The sequence below is a fragment of the Monodelphis domestica genome, chromosome 1 (assembly GCF_027887165.1).
Source record: "Monodelphis domestica isolate mMonDom1 chromosome 1, mMonDom1.pri, whole genome shotgun sequence".
NCBI lineage: Eukaryota > Metazoa > Chordata > Mammalia > Didelphimorphia > Didelphidae > Monodelphis > Monodelphis domestica.
Window position 1 is genome coordinate 351,591,120 of NC_077227.1, and position 9,946 is coordinate 351,601,065.

Genomic DNA, 9,946 nt, shown 5'->3' on the forward strand with positions numbered 1-9,946 from the left:
ATCAAGGACATAGAAAGGATCCTATCAATGGGCAATATCCTTTCTATCAACTGAAGAAGTTGGTATTTCTAAGAAGGAGGCACAGAGAACAAAGGAGACTGGGGGCAAAATCTACAAGGAAATTTTTAAAAATTGTTTAGAAGAAAGAACCCAAACAGGTATCTCAAAAGTTTTTATTCCATGAAGAATACAGAGAATAAGGAAACAAGTAAGTGTAAGAACCATTAAGTCAGGAAGAAAGGAGATTCCTCTTGACTATTTAACAGAGAAAGAAATAAGAAAAGTAAACAACCAGATAAAAATAAACAAGCAAAATGCCAAAACTAGAGAAAGGAGTAACAAATGGGAATGGGGGTTCAAGATGAAGGCAAAAAAGCCAGTGAGAATAAGGTCACACTATAAAACATTAAGGTAATGACTAAGGATACACAGTACTATGTTTACAGGAGAAGGAGGATAAAACATACTAATTTAGTGGGAAAGGGGAAGCAATAATAGAGACAAATGAAAAAAAAACATTAACCTAACCCTCTTAAGTTTATGGGAATGGATTAAACAATCCAATAAAATAAAAAGAATAGCATTTTGTTTTTTTTTTTTAAATATATTTTATTTGATCATTTCCAAGCATTATTCGTTAAAGACATAGATCATTTTCTTTTCCTCCCCCCCACCCCCCATAGCCGACGCGTAAGTCCACTGGGCATTAGATGTTTTCTTGATTTGAACCCATTGCTTTGTTGATAGTATTTGCATTAGAGTGTTCATTTAGAGTCTATCCTCTGTCATGTCCCCTCAACCTCTGTATTCAGGCAGTTGCTTTTTCTCGGTGTTTCCACTCCCATAGTTTATCCTTTGCTTATGAATGGTGTTTTTTTCTCCTGGATCCCTGCAAGTTGTTCAGGGACATTACACCGCCCCTAATGGAGAAGTCCATTACGTTCGATTATACCACAGTGTATTAGTCTCTGTGTACAATGAAGAATAGCATTTTGGATAATAAAATAAAACCTCACAATCTGGTGCTTACAAAAAACTTATTTTAAATCTCTTTAATGTACATAGAATAAAAATGTTGGGTTAGAAAAAAAATTTTACTCTATATCAAATAAATCTAAAAAAGGAAAAAAAGAAAAAAAGCAAGAGTTACAATCATGTAATCAAAGAAAAAATAAGCATTTGAAACACAAAAGGGATAACAAAGAAACAAAATTATACTGAAAGGAAATATAGTCAACAAACCAAGATCAATGTTAACTTATATGTTACAATAGTGTCTAATTTCACAAAGGAAACACTGAGTTACAAGAAAACATAGACAGTAATACAGGAGTGACAGAAGATTCCAATGTACCTCTCCAACAAACCCAAATCTTTATCTTTTCCCTAATAGTTCTCCAAACCTGAAATGTTCCTCCTCCTCTCTCTTACCCCCACCTAAACTTCACTGCCTTCACTCTGAAATTTCTTTCTATTTACAAATTGAGAGAGAATTTAGGAATCATTCATTTAAGAATCATCAGTCCTTTAAAACTATGATACCTTTCCCCTGGAAAAAGAAATCTTAGACTTTTTCATGAAATCATAAATGAAAACTGCCCAAATACAGTGAAACCAGACAGCAAAATGACAACAGAGAGAATATAATGATCATTTTATGGAAGAAAACCTAAAAGAAAAGAAAGGAGTCCAGGAACATCGTAGCCAACATCCAGAGCTATCTCCTCAAATACAGAATATTCTAAGCTTTTAAAAGAATGTGATCAAGCAAAGAACCAAGGTCTGGATCATACAAGACCAGGTAGCTTCTTCTAAAAAGGAGGGAGTTTATGGAACAGAGAATAAAGGAGGAAACATGCATATTCCAAAAGGAGTCAATGAATTCCTACAAGAAATGGAGGAGGATATAAGCCAGAAATAGTGTAAGAATTACTGGACTTATTTAAGAAATATGATCAGAAAAATCATAAATGTAAACTTCCCAGATATATTAGAAACATCAGGAATGTGAAGATAGAAATAATTTACCCTTTACTCTCTGAAATATATTCCCCAGGGAAAAATTACAGGAACATCAGAGCCCCAAATTAAAGCTCCTGGATCAAAGAAAAAAAAAATACTGCAAACACCCAGAAAGAAGCCACTCAAGTGTGAAGGGACCATAGTCAGACTTCAATTTCAACTTAAAATGAGAGATCTTGGAATACAATATCTCAAAAGACAATAGAGATGAGTTACAACCGAGAATATCTGAACCTGAAGAGGTAGAAAAACAGAGTCTTGACTCTATATATTATCCCCTGGTCCTTTGTGATACTACTATAGGATTGCTGGAACTAGGAGTCATCAGTGAAGCTCTAGTCACATTTTTGGCCCTAGGGCACTGAAAAGACAACATCCATATTGCTCACATCAGACTCCATATTTGTAATATATACAACAGTATTAGAAATATCATTTCAACATCCCTACAAACAAATGTCAGATACTTCACATATTTTAGGCATTCCATCACTGAAAGACAAACTTGTGTAGTAGGGGTGGATTGTAGTATTTTGCAAGACCCCAAAGTGTGTTCTGACCCCTTTCTCTGTAAATATGTGCTCTAGCCCTTTGGGGTTTTTCATTTTTGTAAGTTTTGATTGAGGTTTTGGGTGTTGCACATTATCATTGTTTTCCCTGGTCTCCCTCACTCCCCCTCCCCAGAGAGTATTTCAGTATGACAAACAGTATTGTTTAAAGACAAAAAAAAAGTGATAAAAATCAGCAAAACCAATCACTACAATGAAAATGTCAGAAACCATGTATGATGTACAAGACTTGTAGACCTCCCAAGCCAGAGAAGGGGAGAACTGGAAGTGAGTTTTCATGACTTTCTGGGAACCATGTTTGTTCTTTATAATTGACAAAATTCAATGTTGATTATTGGGAGGGAAGAGAGTACAGTATATGAATTTCCTTCCCACATACATTGGTAGAGTCATTATGCATACTGTTTTCTTTTCTTGGTCACCGAATTTGGCCTCAGTTCCTGTAGGTCTTTCCATACTTCTCTGTACTAATCACATTCACAATTTCCTGCATAGTAGTAATATTCCATTATACTTGTGTGTCACAAATTGGTTAGCCATTCTCCAATCAATGAGTATTTAGTTCCAATTTTTTGATATAAAAACTGCTGATGTAAATATTCTTGTGTATATGGGGTCATTGTTCTTATCAATGGCTTCCTTCAAGATTCAAACCCAGGAATGGAGTCTTATGCTCACAAGAGATTGGACATTTTAGTCACTTTATTTGCAGGATTCCAACTTCTTTTTCTAGGTATATATACCAATTCATAGCTCCACCTACACTGCACCACTGTTTCTATCTTCCCACAACTTCTCCCTCATTGACTATTGCTGTCTTTTGTCATTTTTGCCAATTGAAAGTGTGAGGTGAAACCTCAGGATTGTCTAATTTTCATTCTTCCTTATATATGATCGGGACATTCTTTCATGTGGTTAATAATTTGCAAATCTTTTGAGAGGTATTTTGTTCAGATGTTTTAATTTTTCATCTACTGAGCAATGACTAGTGATTATATATCTATGTGTAATATAGGTAAATATATACATCGTCTTGTTCAGTTGTTGTCAGTCATATCTGACTTCATGACCTCATTTGAGGTTTTCTTGGCAAAGATACTAAAGTGGTTTGCCGTTTCCTTCTCCAGTTCATTTTGCAGATGAAGAAACTGAGTGACTTGTTCAGGGTCATACAGCTCATGTCTGCAGCCAGATTTGAATGCAGTAAGATGGATCTTCCTGGCTCTAGACCTGTGCACTATGGTGCCACCTAACTGCCCTTAAAATATTTATATACATATCTTGAATGCCAAACACTTACTAGAGAAATTTGGAACAAAAATTTGGCCCAATTGATCACCTCCTTTCTTACTCTAAGAGCTTTTCATTTCCAAGGAATCAAAGATATCTATTTTACCTTTTGGAATTATTTTGATCTCTTCTCTGGTTAAGCATATACATCTACTACACATTGCTCTAGGAGGAATATGGTTTGCTTTTTTTTTTTCAATAGCATGATCCTTAATATTGGAGTCACATATCCATTTAGATTCTGTTGTGGACTACAAAAAGTTGTAAAGGGTTGATTTAGGCCTAATTTCTGATGGACTGCAATTTCTATTAAATAAGCCATTATTTCCTAATTATTTAGAAATTCCATTTTTTATCAAACCTTGGGAATTCTGTTGTTTCTGAATCTTCTCTGTCTAGTCTGGCCCATTGTTCTACTTGTCTGTTTAACCAATACCAAAAGATTTTGATAGCTGCTGTTTCATAATATGGTTTGAGTTTCAGAAAGCACCATTCCCCTTTTATCCTTTCCCTTGATAATTCTACATCTTTTTTTTACCAAAACAATATTTTTATTATTTTATTAAATTTTACAAAGTATCCCTTTGATCATTTTATTGATATGGCCCAGAACATGTAAATTAACTTTAATAGTATTTTCATTTTATGATATTGGCAGGGCAAAACATTGAGCATCAAATATTCCCATTTAAGTTGTTCTTTGTTGCTTTAAGGCAAACTTTTGTAATGAAATATATATATATATATACATATATATATATATATATCTTTTATGTACCTGGTAGATTGAATCTGATATAGTTTATGTATTTTGTAATTATTTAGAATGGAATTTCCCCAAGCTATTACTATTTCTTGGATTTTGTTATTAATATATAAAAATGCAGGTTATTTTTATAACCCACAATGTTGCTGAAGCTATAGCTTGTCTTGATTAGAATTTTTGCTAATTCCCAGAATTTTCCAAGTTTACCATCATATCATTGTTACATACAAAAGGGTGGTTGCCATAAACTGTGACTTTGAATTGCCAAAACTGTAAAGATAATTTTTTGTGTCTTGATTTTATATTAAAAATAAGTGGTTGCCACGGGAAAAATTCCCAAATATGAAATACCCAAGTCAGCTGGGTTTATGGAGATTTTAATTAATACAAATGAAGGAATTAAGGGAAGGGACAAAGGCAGAGTAAGAGGAAATAGTAGAAAAAAGGCTTAGGCTACCCTAGTCCTAAGCCTGAAGAGAGACCAGTCAGTCTTTAATCACTCACCACAAGATTTGTCCAAGCAAGCTCTAGTGTTCAGAGAGACCCTCCAGTTAGTTCAGCTTCCTAAGCTGAACTATTCTGAACTCCCCACTGAGAGCGAGAAAGCCCATCTCTCAACTTCTGACCTCCTTTCAAAGAGAATTTTCTCCTATGTCACCTCCCCTAAGTTTTCACATCTACCAATCACAGTAGAGGTTTTCACAGGACTGACCATTCTTAATTCACATCTTGTTATCACCTTCTCTGGGTAGACTAAAACTTCTGAGTATTTCACATCTCTTTGCTAAACTTGCCCTTTTAGTGATTAATTTGACCTTCATAGGTACTTAGCACCCTTTTGTGTTTTCTAAAAATAGACCCAGCTTAAGGGCTTTTGCCTCACTATAAGTATGGGTTAAGTACTTTTCATTGATTGTTCAGTAAAGAGTGTTACAACTTTATCTTCCCCTTAAGGTATGCCTAAATATGGGTGGAGTAAGTTTAAGTTCTCAATAGTTTCTGATCAAGTACTTCCATTGTTTAAATGGGGAATAACCTTAACCATAACCATCTAAGGTAGAGTCTGAGAAATTTTAAGATTCACATCATCAAAAGGGGAGAGCTGTTCTGGTTTTTTTAACCCTTACTTCCTGGCTTAATAACACCTCTAAGACAGAAGGGCAAGGGCTAGGTGACAGGGTTAAGTGACTTGCCAAGGATCACACAGCTAGGAAGTGTCTGAGGTCAGATTTGAACCCAGTTCCTACTGACTTCAGACCTGGCACTCTATCCACTGTGCCATCTCGCTTCCTCCTAAATGGGGAGAGGGAGAGTTTTAACTTCTCTTTAACCATCTGCGATAGTGGTACAGAAGCTAAATATATGATGGCCTCGGAGATATTGAGAAAAGAACTCTGGCAGAAGGGGAAGGTGCTTCTGAAGGGTCAGCTCTAGCTCCCTTTACTCAAAACTTCTCTCCCCAAGCCACTGGCCAGTGGGTGTCTGTGGGATGTGTTCCAGTCAGGAACTGGATGCAAAGCATAATGATGCAGTAGATCTTGATCTCAAGGGAATCTGAAGCACAAGAACAGTATGCTGGAAATAACAACAGCAGCAAAGCCATTGGGTGTTACAAGCAAAGAAGCTGATATTTATTAAGTTCTTTACATTTTGCTTCTCAAAGTGAAATGTCCAAATTCTCTCCTCCCCACACTACTAATCTCACTAGAAGAAAATAAAACCAAAGACAACCTTTCTAACAGATATGGAGAGTTACTGATAAGAAATTACAAATTACAAAAGGGGGTGTGTCTCCTGGTGCATGGCTAGTCTGTCACCACTGGGTCAGTAATAAGTTAACAATCTTCATCATCGGTCTCTGAGAATGAAGTGTTTCCCTCAGAGTGGCCACTTCTTGTCCATGCAGGTGTAGTGTCATTTGAGGACATAGCGTGAATCTCTGGGAATCGGGGTAGGGTGCACACCGCTTCCCAGTTGCTTCAGCCATTTTACGAGGCAGAATTGTGACAGGGTCTGTGGGCTCTTTCTTGACAGGGTCTGGCTGAGGAAGTGGAGCATAGAGTGCTTTTAAAGGGGGTGCTGTGTGCTGGAAATGGGAAGGAGAGGACTGGTTGGTCCCTGGTGGCTTTGCTCTGATTGCAATTTTCCTTCGAACTACTACATCTCTTTACCTGGATTTCCAGGAGCTGATGCATGGCTTGGATGTACTGTTGCAAAGCATTCATGGCAATGGTCATAGCATCTATTCTAGTGTGCAATTCCTTGACTTCCTCATGCAGCAAGACCAGTTCACAGCACTTCTGGTGGTAGCACAAAGTGGGGCCAAGACTGCCCTGTGGACAAGGTCTCTTGGTCCTGCCTGAGATCCCTGAGGAATCTAGTAGAAGCCGCTTCTTGGACTGGGAGCTCTTTTCTTCAGAGAAATCCTGAGGATCACAGAAGTTCTTGGTGACCAGGTTGGGCAGAGTGTAATCTTCTCCTCCAGCTTCCTCTTCTTGGTGGACTGTGAAAAGGGGAAGAGTTAACAACCACAATAATAACAATAACTAGCATCTATATAGTGCTTTTACATTTGTAAAGCATATTAATAATATCACATTTTATCTGTACTACAAACCAGGAGGTTAGGGACTACAACATTCATTTAATGGATAAAGAAAATGAGTTTGCAGAAGTACCTTCCCCAAGGCAGTAAGGAAATTTCTTGGGCTACATTTGAACTAATCTTTTCCTGTCTCCAAGTCTCTCATTCTGTCCACTGAACCACCAATGTGCCTGTGTTATGAAGACCGTTGACCTCACATACTGAGCCTGACCCTCAGGAGACAGGGGCTCTGGCACCTTCTGTCCTTTCCCCCTCCCACACACCTAACCTAAATTGTTCCTAATCATCTTAGAGCACTATGTTGGGATGGGTGGCATCCATAGCTAAGCCTCACTGGCCACCCCACTGCCATGTTTTATAGAATTAGTGTTGTGTTAAGCCACCATACTTACTTGGATATCTTGAATCACTTCTCTGGAAGTCTTCAGCCCTGGGTAGTGGCATCTCCTTCTCCATCTCGACCTTGAATTTGAACTCCTGCACTTCAGTGTTCTGGACATTTTCCCTGGAGGTGTTTGGTGGGTCTGCAAAAATGTCAGCCTCTAGCTCCACACACACTTCATAGGGGACCTCGCTGCCGTGTTTAAAGTATTTTATCCTGTCAAGTTGTGGAAACTTCTTTTCAGTTCCTTTGTATTTGCTCGCCCAGGAAGGAACTCTTCTTTGTCTTGGTCTCATGGCAGACGGTAATTTCTGAAAGTTAAAGAGATTTCTAAGCACTGGGCAAGGCACATGGGCTTCCAAAGGCTTCCTCAGTGGTCTCTGCCCACAAGTTAGATTGCTCTACTATCTGTAGGGATCATGAGAATGATCCTGCTTTAGGGAAAATATATCGACCTTGGGAGCTCCAGAAGCACTCTGTGAACATTGAGAGGGACTGAAGAGAGAATCCATTCAAAACTTCTCTTGAAGCAATAGCATGTAGTGGAGAAAAACCCAGAATTTCCTTTAACTTTCCCTAATGATGACATCCTTCCTCTCTCCTAAGTCAACACATTATTCTTTGTATGAAATCTAATTCCTAAGAAGTTTTTACCAAATGTGGCTCCTTCCCCTACAACTCAGGGACACCATCACACACATACACCCAACCCCAAACTCATCCATGCACTGTCACCACTGTTATTACTTATAATTTGGGGGGGCCCTTAAGGAGAACCTAATCTCTTTTGCTGTCAAAATATGGTCCTAAGAGTGAATACAGTGTTACAGATTGGAGGAATCTGAGAGCCTCTCTGCCCCTAAATCTGAATAATGGATTCATAATAAATTCCCATTTGCTTTCAGGGATGCATTGCCTCACAAAATATCCATATAAAGAGGAATGCAGAATGACAAAATTCTGGGGGAGAAATGGATTTAGAAAAACCTTTTAGAGAGGCAAGTGATGTCCTCAGGCATGTGTGGAGTAAGGGAGGGGAGCATCCCAGCCCTGCATCCCTCTAGCTTTCTAGTAATGAACTCCAGCAAACTGTGTGCTGGGGCAATGGCATGTGGCATGTGGGGCATGCCCACAGAGAGGGCTGAATTCTCCTTCTGGCATGCACCACCATCAATAGGCATGGTAAGTGCCCATAGAAAGGTAATTTTTCCTCCAAAGTCATCTGGGTAGGATAAATTTGAACCCAAACAAATGATTCCTCTGTGACACTGGTCTCTTGATTATACTTTAGCTATTAAAACGAATAATGTCAGAGAAGTATGAACTCAATGATTCCATCTTTGTAAAAGACATTTAATCCAATCAGTCATCCACCTATGAAATACAAATAGATGCCTCACAGGCATTGCCTTAGGTATCCATATGACTAGCATAGAAGGTGGGTCAATCATATACAGATAAATATATATATATATATATATATGCATATGTATGTGTGTGTGTATATGTATATATCTATAGAGACAGACAGGGACACAGAGACAGAGTCAGAGACAAAGGGAGAAACAAAGAAACAGACTGAGACAAAAAAAAAGGTAGCAATAGAGTTAGAAAGAACTTATATAGTACCTATAGGCTTCCTGATGACCCTCATAATGCTAGGTCACTGGTAGGACATTTGAGACAACTCTGGAAACTTGATCCAAACCATCTTCCAATGAACTAGAAAACTGATTTTCATAAACCTATGGTCTTACCAACTCATCTTACTGCTTGAAAAAAAAATCCAATGATCACCTTTCTCCCCTAGGATCAAATGGAAAATCCTCTCTTTGGCATTTAAAATCCTTCAAATTCTGGACCCTTCCTGCCTCTCCTGGGAATCCTCCATCTCCTGCCTCTGTGCCTTTTCATGGGCTGATATGAATACCTAGAATACTCATATTTCTTCAGCCTAGCATTGATCTCACATGCCCCCAAAACTAGGGTCTTAGCCGCCCAAGAATCACTCCAATTTCTACTATTTATACTTGTATGTAAGTAATTGTTTTCATGATATCTCCACCAAGAGAATTTAAGTTTCTCCAAGGCAAGGGACAGAATTTTGCAATCTTTAGTATTTCCAGGTTGCCAACCCTTGAATTCCTCACAATTTCATAACATGGTGCCCAACTTACCTTAAAACAAAGGGCTGGATATGGGAAGTACTGAGATTTTTCTCTCCTGGTCTCAGGGAAACCATTTTTTTTTTTTGAGATGAGGTGGGAAGTCCTTTCACTATTGAACTCTTTCCTAAGGCACAGGGAGATCAT

The 9,946-nt window shown here is 38.1% G+C and overlaps 1 protein-coding gene across 1 annotated transcript; it reads right to left on the reverse strand.

Moving 5' to 3' along the window:
• Positions 1–5,272: 5,272 nt before the first annotated feature.
• Positions 5,273–7,937, reverse strand: LOC103105854 (uncharacterized). The gene is made up of 2 exons (XM_056811481.1): positions 7,645–7,937; positions 5,273–7,150 (listed from the first exon to the last, which is right to left on the reverse strand). Exons 1-2 carry the CDS (start codon positions 7,928–7,930, stop codon positions 6,636–6,638), a joined length of 801 nt encoding a protein of 266 aa, XP_056667459.1. The 5' UTR covers positions 7,931–7,937; the 3' UTR covers positions 5,273–6,635.
• Positions 7,938–9,946: the final 2,009 nt, after the last annotated feature.

Coding starts and splice junctions, on each gene's coding strand:
- LOC103105854 (XM_056811481.1), bottom strand. CDS start 7,930: ATGAGACCAAGACAAAGAAGAGTTCCTTCCTGGGCGAGCAAATACAAA. Junction 7,151..7,644: donor AAGTGATTCAAGATATCCAA/GTAAGTATGGTG, acceptor CCCTTTTCACAG/TCCACCAAGAAGAGGAAGCT.